This window comes from Hyla sarda, chromosome 5 (assembly GCF_029499605.1).
Source record: "Hyla sarda isolate aHylSar1 chromosome 5, aHylSar1.hap1, whole genome shotgun sequence".
Taxonomy (NCBI): Eukaryota; Metazoa; Chordata; class Amphibia; order Anura; family Hylidae; genus Hyla; species Hyla sarda.
In genome coordinates, this window is record NC_079193.1 from 175,582,927 (window position 1) to 175,600,830 (window position 17,904).

The 17,904-nt window shown below is 47.2% G+C and overlaps 1 protein-coding gene across 1 annotated transcript; it reads right to left on the minus strand.

Annotated features, from left to right (window-relative positions):
- Window positions 1-8,952: 8,952 nt before the first annotated feature.
- LOC130273650 (uncharacterized) lies at window positions 8,953-15,731 on the minus strand. Its single transcript, XM_056520805.1, has 3 exons — window positions 14,416-15,731; window positions 12,832-12,971; window positions 8,953-10,381 (listed from the first exon to the last, which is right to left on the minus strand). Exons 1-3 carry the CDS (start codon window positions 14,931-14,933, stop codon window positions 9,885-9,887), a joined length of 1,155 nt encoding a protein of 384 aa, XP_056376780.1. The 5' UTR covers window positions 14,934-15,731; the 3' UTR covers window positions 8,953-9,884.
- Between the last annotated feature and the right edge of the window lie 2,173 nt (window positions 15,732-17,904).

Below are 17,904 nucleotides of genomic sequence, written 5' to 3' on the forward strand. Positions count from 1 at the left end.
CAGATGGAGCAGTCCAGATCGCTTTACGGCGGTCTGGACTGCTGCAAAGGTCCCGCAACGCCGCCGAAGATCCACTCACCTGTCGCCACCGCCGCCGTCTCCGCCGCCGGGATCCGGGTCTTCAGGGGCGAGGTAAGTACCGGGGCCGGGCCCCAGCACTCCCCCGTCCCCCTCCGCGTCCTTCGGTTTTCCTCCCGTTCTCTTCGGACTTCCAGGGGCCGGGCAGGGTGGGAGGAAGTAACCGCCCCCCCCCCTGCGATTGGTTGGTTAGCTAACCGAAGAATCGCAGGGGATAGGAGGAGGTGGCAGGCTTGCCACCTCGCTCCTATACTTCAGCATGGTCCTGGCTGTCTGTGACAACCGGGATCATGCAAAATTACCGGGCGGTCGGGTCCCAGAGACCCGATCAGCCCGGTATCGCCGCAGATCGCAGGGGCGATTTCCATCGTAAGGCGGCAGACATGGCCCCCCTCGGCGTTTGCCTTGGATGCCTGCTGAACCATTTCAGCAGGCATCTGCTTCTGATCTCTGCCCGGCGCGCGGCAGGGACCGGAAAACGCCAGGACGTATGTATATGCCCTCGGTCCTTAAGGCCCAGGGTGTGAAGGCGTATCCATACGCCCTGGGTCCTGAAGAGGTTAAATATTTAGACTTACTCACATATGTGAGTAGACTTACTCACAACATGTGACCAAGTATTAGCAAAATATCTCCAGTCGTACGGAAGTTATGCTGGAACATACATTTACTATAGAATTGCATTGGACTTTATACAAAGACCCTGACCCTCGCAAATGGGGGGTAGGTTAGGGTTCAATTAACTATACTATATTTTTGGTGGACTTGTAAGTAAACTGTTACCGAGTATTATAAAAATATCTCCAGCGGTTTGGAAATTATGCAGTAACATATATTTCCCATAGACTTGTATTGGACTTTAAACAAAAACCCCAACCCTCGCATATTGGGGTGGGTAAGGGTTAAATAACCTATCCTAAGTTTGTTGTTGATATATTAGTTACATGTGTGCTAAGTTTCATGGTAATATCTTTAGCCGTTTGGAAGTGATGCTGGAACATACACATGCACACATACATACACACACACATTGAGTTTTATATATATATGGTAGGCTAATTGTTAGCCATAGTTATGGGAGAGGCAGCTCCTAACACATAAATACGGCATCAGTCCCTACGTAGATGACGTTTCCAGTGGTTTCTCCGCGTCATCACTTGGTGACCAGCGTGCGCTCTGCCGGCCGGCGTCTCGTGCTCCAAGCACTCTCAGTGCATCTTCAGGCAGCGTTCTTCTGACAAAGTAAGACTGTGGCTTTGTGAGGGTGTGGGGAGTTATGGGCAGCAGTCAGGCTCGGGTCCGGGCGCATACTCCACAACGAATCGTGCGCTTTACGGTGGGGTTGGGGCGGTGGCCGGGGTCTCCCCACTTCTGCGCCAGCATCTTGCTGCTTCTCCGTAGCAGTGCCTGCGTGCGGGGGGAGGGGCTTCGGCTGCTTCTTAGACCACCGTCGGTCAGTGCACAAGAATAGTGTGATACACTTTTGCATGTCACATGCTTTTTGCGCTCGTTATGTTGTTCCTCTAGGTGTCTGCATTCTGTGTCTAAGCGCATACAGTAGCCTCTATCACGTCAAATACGCAGATATACAGAACTTACAGGTGCAGTTGCTATTGGTTACGACTCACATTTCTCAGTCACGTGTCTCAAAGCTTGTATTGTTAAAACACTTATATACTATTCTTCAGTCTGTTTTGGGGGCACATTTACCTTCCCTTATTGTACCAGGCCAGTCCTGCATTCTTACTAGTATAAAAGTAAAAAAAAAAACTTATTGCATACATATGTTAGTAAGGGGCCATATGAGGGTGCATGGAATCCTACTGTGTCATACCATACGTGGGTATACGGGGCATGTGTACGTGGGGCTACGCCTTATACTAACCACGGCTGGTGCACCACATGCACATAGACACAGCTCAAATTATGTCAATTGTTGTATCTCATGCCCACCGGTGCACGGTCAGCGCCACATATCAACTGGGTTTACCAGGCAGGTGTAGCTTAGGGTACGTGAATTGTACATACTATGTCCCTTTAAAATGCAGCAGGTAATGACTAGACATGTGCAATTCGGTTCGGCACGAATGTTATATTTAACGAAAATTACCGTTTTCGTACATTCGGAGCGATCCGAATGAACGAAAACATATCTTGAGCATCTCCGAATAGCGCCGATAATACGAACAGGCAAACAACGAATGCCTTCGGTGAACAACGAATGCGTTCGGTGAATAACTAATGCACTCGTTAAATAACATCGTTCGGGGAATAACGAATGCATTCGGGTAATAACGAATGCATTCGTTAAATAACGAATCATTCGGAAAATAACATCATTCGGGAAATAACGAATGCATTTGTGAAATAACGAATCATTCGGGAAATAACGAATGCATTCGTTGTCCGTAAACGAAAGTAAAGTAATAATTCTGCATTCTTTTAATTGGTCCTTGGGAGGTCATATGATCGGAGTTCATTGTCACATGGTACCATATGGTAACTTTTAGCCAATTAGCTTATTCCATTCAATCCCTACTGTATTGCAGACAGTAAGGCTGTTTTATTCAGTTGTGAGGTAGTCCTGTGAGACTGGCTGGTGGTGTTACAGTTGCAGTGTGTGGAGAGAGTCACTGGATTTGCAGAAATGGACGGTTTACCTGATGATAACTTGGCTTCTGGCACAGAGACAACAGGCAAACAAGCTAAGGTAACACCTGCACTGTCACGATTCGGCTTACAGGTTGTGGATCCACTGTGTCAGCGAGGGATTGGCGTGGACCGTGCTGGTGGACCGGTTCTAAGTAGCTACTGGTGTTCACCAGAGCCCGCCGCAAAGCGGGATGGACTTGCTGCGGCGGTAGCAACCAGGTCGTATCCACTAGCAACGGCTCAACCTCGCTGACTGCTGAGAAGGCGTGGGACAGAAGGACTAGGCAGAGGCAAGGTCAGACGTAGCAGAAGGTCAGGGCAGGCGGCAAGGTTCGTAGTCAATATGGATAGCAGGAGATCAGGTAACACAGGCTTGGACAACACTAAACGCTTTCACTGGCACAAGGCAACAAGATCCGGCAAGGGAGTGCAGGGGAAGTGATGTGATATAGCCAGGGAGCAGGTGGAAGCTAATCAAGCTAATTGGGCCAGGCACCAATCATTGGTGCACTGGCCCTTTAAGTCTCAGAGAGCTGGCGCGCGCGCGCCCAAGAGAGCGGAGCCGCGCGCGCCAGCACATGACAGCCGGGGACCGGGACGGGTAAGAGACTTGGGATGCGATTCGCGAGCGGGCGCGTCCCGCTATGCGAATCGCATCCCCGCCCGCAATGTCAGTGCAGCGCTCCCGGTCAGCGGGTCTGACCGGGGCGCTGCAGGGAGAGAGACGCCGTGAGCGCTCCGGGGAGGAGCAGGGACCCCCCCCCTTAGGTCTCCCCCTTTTTTTGTCCGACAACTGCTTTACCTGGGACGAGGACACCGGGAGTGAATGTAGGGTTTCCTCAAAGGCAGGCAGTACAGCAGGAGTGGGAAGGGGGAGGGAGGGCAGAGGGTGAAGCTTGGCACGGGGCAGGGTGTCACCAGGACGGGGGCCATGAGGGGGCAAGGCACAGTCCAGATAAGCCTTGGGGGGACCAGGTGTAGAAGGAGGCACTGAGGCTTGCCTGACGGGACTGGGAGGGGGGGAGAGGCATTTTTTGTGGCAAGCAGAGTCCCAGTTCTTGATCTCCCCGGTGGTCCAGTCAAGGGTGGGAGAATGAAGCTGGAGCCATGGCAGACCGAGGAGGACCTCAGAGGTGCAGTTGGGAAGGACGAAAAATTCAATCATTTCGTGATGGGGTCCAATGCACATTAAGAGGGGTTTTGTGCAGTAACGCACGGTGCAATCCAATCTAACTCCGTTGACCGCGGAAATGTAGAGCGGCTTGACGAGACGGGTCACCGGGATGCAGAATTTATTCACCAAAGAATTCAAAATAAAATTCCCAGAGGCACCAGAGTCCAAGCAGGCCACGGCTGAGAGGGAGGAGTTGGCAGAAGGAGAAATCCGCACGGGCACCGTGAGACGTGGAGAAGCAGACTTTGAACCAAGAGACGCCACACCCACGTGAGCTGGGTGCGTGCGTGCGTTTCCTAGACGTGGAGGACGAATAGGGCAATCCACCAAGAAATGCTCGGTACTGGCACAGTACAGACAAAGATTTTCTTCCCTACGGCGATTCCTCTCTTCCTGGGTCAGGCGAGACCGATCCACTTGCATGGCCTCCTCGGCGGGAGGCCCAGGCGTAGATTGCAAAGGATACTGCGGGAGAGGTGCCCAGAGATCTAAGTCTTTTTTCTGGCGGAGCTCCTGATGTCTCTCAGAAAAACGCATGTCAATGCGGGTGGCCAAATGGATAAGTTCTTGCAGGTTGGCAGGAATCTCTCGTGCGGCTAGCACATCCTTGATGTTACTGGATAGGCCTTTTTTAAAGGTCGCGCAGAGAGCCTCGTTATTCCAAGATAATTCGGAAGCAAGAGTACGAAATTGGATGGCGTACTCGCCTACTGAAGAATTACCCTGGACCAGGTTCAGCAGGGCAGTCTCGGCAGAAGAAGCTCGGGCTGGTTCCTCGAAGACACTACGGAGTTCAGCGAAGAAGGACTGGACTGTGGCTGTGGCAGGATCATTGCGGTCCCAGAGCGGTGTGGCCCAAGACAAGGCCTTTCCTGAAAGAAGGCTCACTACGAACGCCACCTTAGACCGTTCTGTAGGAAACAAGTCCGACAACATCTCCATATGCAGGGAACATTGAGACAAAAATCCACGGCAGAGTCTAGAGTCCCCATCAAATTTGTCCGGCAGGGACAAGCGGAGGCTAGGAGCGGCCACTCGCTGCGGAGGAGGTGCAGGAGCTGGCGGAGGAGATGGTTGCTGCTGTAGCAGAGGCAGAAGTTGCTGTAACATGGCGGTCAACTGCGACAGCTGCTGTCCTTGTTGGGCAATCTGCTGCGATTGCTGAGCGACCACCGTGGGAAGGTCAGCGAGACTTTGCAGCGGTACCTCAGCGGGATCCATGGCTGGATCTACTGTCACGATTCGGCTTACAGGTTGTGGATCCACTGTGTCAGCGAGGGATTGGCGTGGACCGTGCTGGTGGACCGGTTCTAAGTGGCTACTGGTGTTCACCAGAGCCCGCCGCAAAGCAGGATGGACTTGCTGCGGCAGTAGCAACCAGGTCGTATCCACTAGCAACGGCTCAACCTCGCTGACTGCTGAGAAGGCGTGGGACAGAAGGACTAGGCAGAGGCAAGGTCAGACGTAGCAGAAGGTCAGGGCAGGCGGCAAGGTTCGTAGTCAATATGGATAGCAGGAGATCAGGTAACACAGGCTTGGACAACACTAAACGCTTTCACTGGCATAAGGCAACAAGATCCGGCAAGTGAGTGCAGGGGAAGTGATGTGATATAGCCAGGGAGCAGGTGTAAGCTAATCAAGCTAATTGGGCCAGGCACCAATCATTGGTGCACTGGCCCTTTAAGTCTCAGAGAGCTGGCGCGCGCGCGCCCTAGAGAGCGGAGCCGCGCGCGCCAGCACATGACAGCCGGGGACCGGGACAGGTAAGAGACTTGGGATGCGATTCGCGAGCGGGCGCGTCCCGCTATGCGAATCGCATCCCCGCTGGCAATGTCAGTGCAGCGCTCCCGGTCAGAGGGTCTGACCGGGGCGCTGCAGGGAGAGAGACGCCGTGAGCGCTCCGGGGAGGAGCAGGGACCCGGAGTGCTCGGCGTAACATGCAGCAGCAGCAAGGCCTGCAGCAAAGTCCCATGCTTCATCAAGTGGCCATACTCATCATCATATCCAAGAAAAAAATAAGACAGCCACCACTAGTGCTGCTACTGTGGCCCTTAATGTCTCGCAATCTGTTAGACACCAAGAAGGAGAGGGAAACAAGAAGCAGGGCTCACAATCAGACATGGACATAATGCATTTAAGTACGCCTCTTCAAGGTGTAGACATTGGAAGCATAGAAGAGGAGGTACCCCTTGATTTCATTCATGATGTGTCCAGTCCTGAACAATATCAAAGTCCTGTATCGCCACTCCTATTTACAACTGACCTTCCAGAATCATCACCACCATCATCCTCTGGCTCTTTAGTTGTAATGGATACACCACCCTCCCATTCAAGTAGTGCCACCGTCCCCAGTACAAGGCCTCCAGCTTCCAAAAGCAATCCCCTCCTGCAAAATGCCCCATCTGCACAACCCGGTTCCAGTTCCAGCCGGAAATCTAAAGTTTGGGAGCATTTTTCAATAGTTGGTGATGGTAGATCAGCTAAATGTAAGCTATGTGGCAGGGAAGTCAGTCGTGGTAGAGTTATAGGGCATCTGACTAATTCTGGCATGAATCACCATTTGCGCACACACCACAAGCCAGTCCTGTTAAGAGAAGACAGTGGGTTGTTGTCACCTCCACCCAGTAAAAAAAGGGCAAGTGCTAGTTCCAGTGCTACCATCAGCTCAGATAACCTGGAAAAGGGGCACAGAGGTGAAGCTGTTGACCCCAGTCAAGCAAAACAGCCCACCTTGGATCAATTTAGTGGATTTCATTCCAGGGGGATTTCAAGACAGCAGTCCCGTAAAATTACCCGCCTCATTGGCGAGCTCATAGCCGTCGGGGGAGCTCCCTTTAACATGGTGGAGGGGGAACCGTTTAAACGTCTAATGCAGGCAGTTGCACCCCAGTATGTAATTCCATCCCGTACCACATTTAGTCGCAGTATAGTACCCTCCTTACATAAATCTTGTGTGGAGTTAATAAAACAGGAGCTAGGCAGAGCCACAGGACAGTCTGTACATTTCACCACAGACTTGTGGAGTGCTCCCAGTGGGCAGCATGCCTTCTTATCACTAACAGCACACTGGTGGCAGCCCATTGTAATGGAACCAGCCCAAATTACATCAGGGCCAAGAAGCACAGGAGCTGGTGTTGTAGAAAAACAAAATCAGGGGCACTGCTCATTCCTACTGCATGCAGAGGTTTTAGATGAGCAGCACAGCTCGCATAACATAACCCGTGCATTACAGAAAATGGTGGCAGAGTGGCTTGGGGAGCAGGCAAATACACAGGCGAAGATGGGGTTTGTGGTCACTGATGGGGCAGCCAATATGTTAAAAGCACTGCGGGATGGCAAATTTGTTGGTGTCCGATGCTCCACCCATGTCCTCCATCTTGTAGTAAAGGCAGGTATAGATGACACCACTGAGAGCAATACAAAGCTCTCTGAAGTGTTAGACTCCTGTAGGAAAATTGCAGGCCATTTTCATAGAAGTGTGAAGGACAGTCACATTTTCAGGCAGGAGCAGATTAAGGCAGGTCTTCCTCAACACCGCCTGAAGCAGGATGTAAGCACCAGGTGGAATTCTACATTGGACATGCTTGAAAGAATTCTGGAGCAACAAAAAGCTATACATGCAATGTCACATGAGCATGTCATCGGTGTGGCCAGACCACTTAGCAGGGAGGAGTGGAAAATAATAGCTCAGGTGGTGACTGTACTAAGCCCCTTTCGTGCAGCCACAGAAAACCTAAGTCAAGAAAGTGCAAGCTTGGCTCAAGTCATCCCCCTCTTTACCCATCTTGTTAACAAAATGGATGCCATCCTCAACCATAGAGAAAACTTGCCTGGAGGATACATAGTACCTGATGTTGCCACACTTGTCAGGAGACTGCATGGACAATTAAACCGGAGGATCACAGAGCTCACTGATGCTTGCCCTGAATTGATGCTTGCCACCATGTGTGACCCCCGAATTAAGGGCAAAATGGCACCAAGCCAATTCCCTAACAGGCTGGAGAGAGAAATTAATCAACAGGGTGTGTGACAGGCAAAGACACTTGGTTGTGCCGTCAGAGAGGGACGATGAGGATGATGAAGAAGAAGAGGAGGATGAGCCTGCTATGTCATCATCATCATCCATCACAAACACTGCTGGACATTCATCAAGAGCTGCTGACTTTTGGGCAGAAACTTTGCAAACCTTGGTCGGACACACCAGACAACCCTCAAGGATACCCAGAGATAAGGTTGCAGAGACTGTAAAAAGTTATTTGTCTGAACCCCATCTGGCACCTACAGCGGATAGTCTCAAGTACTGGGATGAAAGGAGGGCAATTTGGCCTGCTCTCTCCATGGTGGCCCAGGAGCTCCTATCCTGCCCCCCAACCTCTGTGCAAAGTGAACGGGTATTTTCAGTCACTGGCAATATTCTCTGCCCACAGCGTTCACAGCTGGACCCTCAGCTCATGGAGCAGATTACTTTTCTTAAAGTAAACATGCCCAAGCTGGGATACCCTGCCCTAAGCTTTGACACCAATTAGTTATAAGTTCTACAGTTCAAGTTAAAAGTTGAAGTACTTGGTTACAAGTTGGAATGTTGGATCCCGTTGTGTTATCAGTTGTTTGAAAAAGTTAAGAAAGTGAACAGCACCATCAAACAGGTTAGTGGTCTGTCAATTTTCTTCTTAGCCTCCTAACATTACATTAAGAATGCTAATAATTTCTATTTAATTTATATCTTTCCCTCCTTCTTTTAGGATTTAGTGGACATTTAGTGGACATTTTTATGGATACAACAAGGACGTCCATTTATGTGGTAAAGGAGATCAGCAAATCAGTGGTTAGTAAATGACAATTTTTTTTTCTTAAAGGGGTACTCCGGCACTTAGACATCTTATCCCCTATCCAAAGGATAGGGGATAAGATGCCTGATCGCGGGGATCCCGCCGCTGGGGACCCCCCTCATCTTGCATGCGGCACCCCAGTTAAAATCAGTCTCCGGGGACTGATTTTAACTGGGGTGCAGTGTGCAAGATCACAGGGGTCCCCAGCGGCGGGAAACCCGCTATCAGGCATCTTATCCCCTATCCTTTAGATAGGGAATAAGATGTCTAAGCGCCGGAGTACCCCTTAAATGACAGTAGTGCTTTACAATGCATCTGACACTTAAGTGACCTCTATTAAATGGAGCACAGATCCCAGCAGCATATTAAAAGTCACAGTGTAATAAATGTATAGCTTTAGTACCTTAAAGGGGCATTCCAGGGAAAAACATTTGATCCCCTATCCAAAGGATAGGGAATAAGATGTCTGATTGCGGGGGCCCACTGCTGGGACCCCCAGCGATCAGACATCTTATCCCCTATCCTCGGCTAACACACTCGCCTAACACATGTGTGAAAGGCTTAACTCTTCCACGCCTGGAAGAAAAGCACAGAAAACATATAATGCATGAAAAACAATGTCTGAACAGGGCCTGAAACGGGAAAATGCAAAAACAAATAAACGGACATTACACCCAGGTTCACAATGCCTCAGGACCCCACCTCTCCAACTGTTGAGGTAAATAATAATAATAAATTAGAGTTACTATTGCAATACACATTTCATGCACTGGTGGAATCTGTGCTCTGCTATCAAAGTTATCATCAATCATGTAGACACCACAACAGGAGATCAATTTTTTCTTACCTACAATTTTTTTAATATTTTGATGGCAAAGGCCTTGAATGCAAATGTAGCAATAAATAACAACTGTAATCATCATTTTTTGCCTTGTATGCCTGCTGTCTACAATCAGCCAGCATAATCATACCAATTGCATGTTTATATTGTAGGAAGGATTTGGCACCATTTTGTATGAGGTTACAATATACAAGTCAACATGAAACTTTGGTAATAGAATACAGAGGTAATACAATAAACCTGAACATTGCCAACATTTCTAACATAACAAAACTGTCAACCAGCCTAAAAATAATGATTCTTTAATCTTTTATGTTTGTGAAGGTGCCCCGTTGTTGCTGCTGCTGCTGTCAGCCAATGGAGGTGATTGGCTGATTCTTGATATTGCCGTCAGGAGGTCCACCCTTAGCTGTGCTGTGGCCTGAAGGTGCTGCTGGCTGACCCGGGCCAACATCACTTGGATGTCGTCAGCCTGCCGTCGGTGAAGTTGGTGCATGGTCCTATTCAAGCGTCGCATCTCCCGTGCAAGGTGCCTCGTCTCCCTGGACAACCTGTCCCTTTCTTGGAGTACCCTAAGGTACGTGTCCATTGGGACAGATGCGGGTGCTGGGGTTGGAGATAGTGGACTGGGTGGACTGTGGATAGCTGGTGAACAGGCAGCTGAGCTCAGGGGTTGGCCCATGTCCTCCTCAGGTACTGGCACATTATCATCTGCCTCAACCTCACTCTGGCTCTCCAAATGTGACAGGACAGGTGATGGTGGGGAACTGTCATGGTGACTCCTTAATGAAGCCTGGCCTTGTTGATCTAAAAAAAAATAATAATAATAAAAATTAAAAAAAAGTATTTTAAAATAAAAATCAAGTGACTGAAAACAGTTGTGTGGTTGACCATTACATGATACACAACATACTCCCCTAAGGCTTAACAATATAATAATTAAGTTATTGTACTGGTGTATATTTGTCATCTAACCCTATAAATGTTATACACCATTATACACCACAAATATACACCATTGCAAATAGCTAACCATGCTTTTTATCACAATAGGCAATTTAGCTGAGTAATTTACATAATATCCACATTGCTATCAATATAGAATTAGAAAGTACAAATTTACGAGTTGTGTGGACATGTCAAAAGATGACATTACAGTGTGTCTCATTCCTTTGACTCGCTGCCAAAGGAAAGGGGTGGCCGTAGATCACTCTATTTCCGGGCTTTCAATCATGTGACCATTTCTCAACATAGCTTACCTGTCCTCGGGGCTCCGGCGTGTCCTCTTCAGGATCCCCTGCATCGTCAGCGCTCTCCATCGTTGTCATCACATCGCTGTGCATGCCATCCTGTCATCCAATAGGAGTGGCTTGCATAGCGGCGTAATGGCGGCGACGGAGAGCGAGGATGCCGAGGAAGCAGAGGCCTTGCCGGAGCGTCGGGGACACAGCGACAGCGATGGCAGGTGACATCCAGGGCAGCGGTGACGGTCCGTAGTGGCGGGTAAAGGTGAGTATAACCTCCAATACCAGTGGTCTTCAACCTGCGGATCTCCAGATGTTGCAAGACTACAACTCCCTGCAGTGCCCGGACAACAGTTGGCTGTCAGGGCATGCTGGGTGTTGTAGTTTTGCAACATCTGGAGGTCCGCAGGTTGTAGACCACTGTCCTATACTTTACATTGCACGGATCCCTCAACATACGATGGTTTTAAAAAACAATGGTTCATTTGGAACGGATTACCATCGTATGTTGAGGGACCACTGTATATGCTGTTCCGTTCAGACATTTTGTCTGATATGCTCTATGTTAATTATTTAATTAATCTCTATGGGGGCCTGCTCTACTTCGTTATTTGGTCTGATAGTACAGTGGTCCCTCAAACGACCCATCGTTTGTCGAATCCATCATATGTTGAGGGATCCGTGCAATGTTAAGTATAGGAAGCTGTAATCACCTGTCCCCGCCGCTCCGGACCGCGTCCTCACCACTCCCGATGCTGTCCCAGGGGCTCCCGATGCTGTCCCGCTGCTCCGGGTCCACTTCACGATCCTCCGGCTTCTTCCGCATCTTCTGCAGGGTCCGGGCCTCGCTTTCTGGTGACGTTATTACGTTGCTGCGCCATGACCGCGTGCGTAACGACGTAATAGCGACGCCGGAAAGCGAGGCCCGGACCCTGGAGAAGATACAGAAGACGCCAGAGGATCGTGAAGTGGACCCGGAGCAGCGGGGATAGGCAAGTGATCCTGTCCGGGATGCTTAAACTGCTATCCGACAGCAGCTTAAGCATTTTGCGCTGTCGGATAGCAGTTAATTCGATGGCCCGGACATATAAAAGCATCGTATGTCGATGCTGACATCGACATGCGATGGCCTCTAAGAGGCCATCATATGTCGATTTGATCATATGTCGGGGCCATCGCATATCGGGGGGTTACTGTATAGGACAACAACGGGGTAGACTAGATTCCCTGACATCTGCATGTCCCAACATTACAAATAGCATAAATGCTTTAAAGGGGTACTCCGGTGAAAACCTTTTTTCTTTTAAATCAACTGGTGGCAGAAAGTTAAACATATTTGTAAATTACTTATATTAAAAAATCTTAATCCTTCCAGTACTTATTAGCTGCTAAATACTACAGAGGAAATTCTTTTCTGTTTGGAATGCTCTCTGATGACATCACAACCACAGTTCTCTCTGCTGACGTTATTATAACACTTATCACTTATAACACTTTATTTATTTTTGTCCTTTATTTTGAACCCAAGTCCCCAGCACTGCAAAGCAGCAGTGCTAACCACTGAGCCACCATGCTGCCCTTCGCATACATCTGCTATGCATGGTTGCTAAAATGGACAGAGATGTCAGCAGAGAGCACTATGTTCGTGATGTCATCAGTGTTCCAAAAAGAAAGGAATTTCCTCTGTAGCATTCAGCAGCTAATAAGTACTGGAAGGATTACGTTTTTTAATAAAAGTAATTTACAAATATGTTTAACTTTCTGCCTCCAGTTGATTTAAAAGAAAAAAGGTTTAGGTTTTCACTGGAGTACCCCTTTAAGAATCATTATTGAGCTAGGGGGGAAAAATACAAATATATACTAATACAGTTATTGTATAAGTTCTAATAGTTATTTCTTTTATTTTCTTTTCTTGTTGTTTTATCAATTAATATTATTGTAATACGTAATTAATCATATATATATATATATATATATATATATATATATATATATATATATAATTTTACTCACCAGTTCTCTCTGCCTCGGATGTCTGAGCCTCTGGCAGGAGGTGCTTCTTCAACTCCAGCTCCCAGTTCTTGAAGTTGATGTTCCTCCTCTGCTGCTGCTTTTTTATTTTTTTGAGGACTGATGCCCTGCAGTCATAGTACCTGTTTGTGTTTTACATAAAATAGTTTATTCAAGTTTATCATACCATTTCCGTTTTATGACAATAAACAGTTTTGTTGAGAAACAATTTTGTTCTTTTGCTTGAATGCTCATATTTCTGCATTTATACCACACTACACAGATATAGTCAGACTTATCCTCTTTATCTTTACTAGTTATTCAAACCAATCCTTCAACTCCCGGAAAATGGCAAAATATACTATAGCAGTGTTTACCAACCAGGGGTGCCTCCAGCTGTTTTAAAACTAAAAATCTGAGCATGTTGGACTATGCTAGTATATAGTCCATAGGTCAGTGTTTCACAACCAGGGGTGCCTCCAGCTGTTGCAAAACTACAACTCCCAACATGCTGGGAGTTGTAGTTTTGCAACAGCTGGAGGCACCCCTGGTTGGGAAACACTGACCTATGGACTATATACTAGTATAGTCCAACATGCTGGGAGTTGGAATTTCATTTGGAGCAGCTGATGAGCCACATGTATGAGGGCATGATGGTAGTTGTAGTAACTAACTGCAACTCCTGACTTAAAAAAAATTTTAAAAATACATTAAAAAAATGTCACATTAAAAGGGTACTTTTTTTTTTAAATCAACTGGTGCCAGAAAATTAGGCAGATGTGTACATTTTAATAAAAAAAAAAAAAAAAATTATTCCTTCCAGTACTTATTAGCTGCTAAAGAGGAAATTATTTTCTTTTTCAAACACAGAGCTCTCTGCTTACATCACGAGCACAGTGCTCTCTGCTGACATCTCTGTCCATTTTAGGAACTGTCCAGAACAGCATATGTTTGTTGTGAAGATTTTCTCCTACTCTGGACAGTTCTTAAAATGGAAAGAGATGTCAGCAGAGAGCACTGTGCTCGTGATATCAGCAGAGAGCTCTGGGTTACAAATAGTAATGAATTTCCTATGTAGAATTCAGCAGCAACTTAATATGTACTGTAAGGTTTATGGAATCTGATCAACTTTCTGGCACCAGTTGATTTAAGAAAAAAAAAAAAAAAAGTTTTCAACCAGAGTACCCCTTTAAAATAAAAACGGTACTGTCAAAAACTACAGACCGGGGTGCAAGGAGAACTAAGAAAGTTATAGGGGTCAGAATACAAAAAAATTGCCCCCTCATATGTGTATCCTCATGTCACGCATACATAATTACCGGTAGTTATGCAGATGAGCAAGTCCACTATTTTTTTGCAAGAAAGGTGGTTCCCCACTTATGGAGCATTTGCTTTAGGGGCGAATCCACGGATACATCGGTATACACTAGATGTAATTACAAATCTAGTATGTAAAGGACATATGTGTAACAAACAATAAAGGTTATAGAATGGTATTGTCATAGACCAAGACCAGCATAGTTTATGCTTTGCAATATGTCTTTGCCAACACATTGATGATGATATCATAATGAAATATTTACTCACCGATGCCTGATGCTGAGAACTGTCCTGTCCGCTGTGCCACTTGCAACTTGGGACACTTTCTCCCTCACCCGGCTCCAGGCGGCCATCTTCTCCTGGGTGCCCACTGTCGTGTTGAATAACACGGATTTTTCTGTGCTAACAGCAGCCACCAGTGCTACATTCTCTGCCTCCGTGAATTTCGGCCCTCTTTGTTTTTTGGCTGGTGGGACTCCCACTGAGTGCAGACTCTCAGACTCAGATGTGTGGCTGCCACTGCCAGAGTCCGATATTGTCCAACCACTTTGTCTTGCGATTGGACATGCTCGGACTTTACTCCTCCTCTTCTCTCCTCTCCTCTCCACGCCACCACTACACTCAGACACATCATTTGCACGCTCACTCACACATGCTCTATCACTCACATCCACAACAGCACGCTCACTCACACATGCTCTATCACTCACATCCACAACAGCACGCTCACCGTCACCATCCTCTCTCCCAGACACCACAGACACAATTTCTCTCATTCCAGACATTGTTTTTTTTCACACAATTTACGCACAATACAATCAATTTCTCACTCTCAGTACACGCTGGCAAGATTTATCAATCTGTGTGAGAGAAAAAGGGGAGTGACCACAACAGCCAATCACATGTCAGATAATGAACTCTGGTAAAGTGAAAGCTGAACTGTGATTGGTTGCTATGGGAGACCAGACCACTCCACTCTTTCTCTCACACAGTTTGATAAATCTGGGCCACTGGGTGAAAACTCTGAGCCCCTGACTGACCTGGCCTAACTTTACTTCGGCTGTTTTCGTTAATCGTTAGGAATACAGCAACATAAAACGAATAATGTAATCTGCCGAATTCAAAAGTAAAACGAATGCGGCCGAAATAACGAATGCGACCGAAATAACGAATATGTCCGAAGTAACGAATGCGCCAAATGTAACGAATGTGTACGAAATAATGGACGGGTGTGATATAACGAATGCATCCGAACTATATTTCGGATGGATCCGAAAATGTACGGATGCTTCCGAAAACAGATTGAAACGAATTACTCTATAACGAATGTGCGACAGAACCGAATTTTTTTTAATACGAAAATGTACGAAACGAAAATAGACAAATTTTTTGGTCGTGCACAAGTCTAGTAATGACATTGACATAGGTGCTCGTTCCATACAAAACCACACCCTCATTCCTTACCATATCTATTACCAAGCATCATTTACTCTTTCTATTGTGCAGGGCCATAAATCTACGAGCCTTTTTCTGCTGCTACCTCACCTGGGTATAATAATCAGGGCACTATTCTACAAGTGATCTGATACTACTCCTCTCCAAAGTCGGTAGCTATTGGAGGTGCGTAGTCCCTGCATAAAATCCCAGCTCAGGTGGCTGGCATGTATTTAACCCCTTAACGATGAAGGACGTAAATGTACGTCCTGGTGAGGAGATACTTAACGCACCAGGACCTACATTTACGTCCTATGCATAACCGCGAGCATCAGAGCGATAGCAGCCAGGGACCCGCCCGTAATGGCGGACATCCGCAATCGTGCGGATGTCCGACATTAACTCCTCAGATGCCGTGATCACTACAGATCACAGCATCTGCAGCATCGCGGTACTTTGAATGGATGATCGGATCGCCCACAGTGCTGCCGCGGCGATCCGATCATCCAGCATGGCGGCCGGAGGTCCCCTCACCTTGCTCCAGCCATCTCCAGGGGTCTTCTGCTATGCATAGTCTTCTGCTATGGTCTGCGAAATTGTACGGTGTGAAAACGAAACCTTCCAAAATTTGCAAAATTGCGGTTTTCTTTTTAATTTCCCCACACAAATAGTATTTTTTTGGTTGCGCCATACATTTTATGGTAAAGTGAGTGATGGCATTAGAACGGACAACTGGTTGCGTAAAAAAACAAGCCCTCATACTAGTCTGTGGATGAAAATATAAAAGAGTTATGATTTTTTGAAGGCGAGGAGGAAAAAAGGAAAACGTAAAAATAAAATTGTCTGCGTCCTTAAGGCCCAAATGGGCTTCGTCCTTAAGGGGTTAATATGTTGTTTTCTCCATCACAGGTTCTTGTCACTTCAGGACTAAGTGGTCACTACCATTTTCTACATATCCATTCATCTTTACACCTCGGCAGTTAGTTTGGGTTGATGATCTGGTACCTCTCTAACCTCGCTCAAGCATTTTTCCATATACTCGCTTAACTACACGCGCTTTTCTACAGGGTAGGTTATCAGGTTAGGTGATTCTGCCACCTTCAATAACGGGTGAGGTGTCAGGCTTTATGGTTGTAGTGCGTGTTGGGGGGGGTTACTGCATGCAGCATGGTTGCGAAATTACAGCCTCCGGCCAGATTCATATAGCCCACGACCACAGCCACATTGTTTATACTTAGATATATCACCACTACAGGTACGTTGGTTACGCTAAACCACGCATGTCGTTAGGCTCAACCTGTCACAATTACAGGCACGACGGTGGCGAGTAAACCTGTCACAACTACAGGCATGTTAGGTACGATTAGACCGGTCACAATCTTAGGCACATTGATTACGCAAAACCCGTCACGACTATAGGCACGCAAGATACGTTTAGACCTCTCACGATTATTAGCCACGTTGGGTACGCTTAAACCTATCACAACTACAGGCACATTGGTTACGCTAGGCCTATCACGATCTTAAATACGTTTGTCTTAAACCTGTTCCGACTACAGGCACGATGATTAGGCCCAAACCTGTCACGACTACAGGCACGACGGTTACGCTTAAACCTGTCACGACTACAGGCATTTGGTCACGATCAGACATATCGTAATGACAAATGAATTGATTACGGGCTCACTGCTCATTACCACATGCATGACGCTCATGCTGGGTGTCACACTTAATGCTTTTGTTCACAGCATGTTCCACATTGGCTCCAAGCACTTAGGCCTTAACCTCGAGTTCTTCACGGGTAGTACTGTACGCAGCAGATCTCTACCCAGTCTGCCCTAATCATGATTTGCTCTTTTTCTGATTCTCAACAGTTAGCATGTCTCATGTATCAGACATAGAGGATACTGCGTCCCTGCAAGATAACGTGGACCAACAATCAGAGCATGACAACATTCCGTCCCTTAGAGCATGGACCATTCCTAAGCTGATGGGGGAAATTCACAGGAGACACATCCCATATCCCGCTCCCGCCAGGAAAGCTAAACTCTTCCGCCTCCTGTCTGCAGACGTGGCAGGTCCCAGTCAGGAGATAGCACCCCCGGACACAATCCAGACTTCCTTATCTCAGCTGCAACATGTTCTTTCACCATCTAAAAACTTTCCAGAATTTACTATGTTTCCTAACATCGATATTTTTGTCAAGTTGGTCACAGCTGAATTCGAGAAAATTCCCAATACTCGCAGATTTGACAAATTGACTCCTAACCAACGCCGGACACTCATGGATCTGGGCAAATTGGACGACATTGTCATCAAACC

What these genes read in the sequence shown, in the direction of transcription:
- LOC130273650 (XM_056520805.1), bottom strand. Translation starts at nt 14,933, where the DNA reads ATGTCTGGAATGAGAGAAATTGTGTCTGTGGTGTCTGGGAGAGAGGAT. An exon ending in GTTCTCAGCATCAGGCATCG is followed by an intron (nt 12,972 to 14,415) that starts GTGAGTAAATAT and finishes AAACACAAACAG; the next exon opens with GTACTATGACTGCAGGGCAT. An exon ending in ATCCGAGGCAGAGAGAACTG is followed by an intron (nt 10,382 to 12,831) that starts GTGAGTAAAATT and finishes ATTTTTTTTTAG; the next exon opens with ATCAACAAGGCCAGGCTTCA.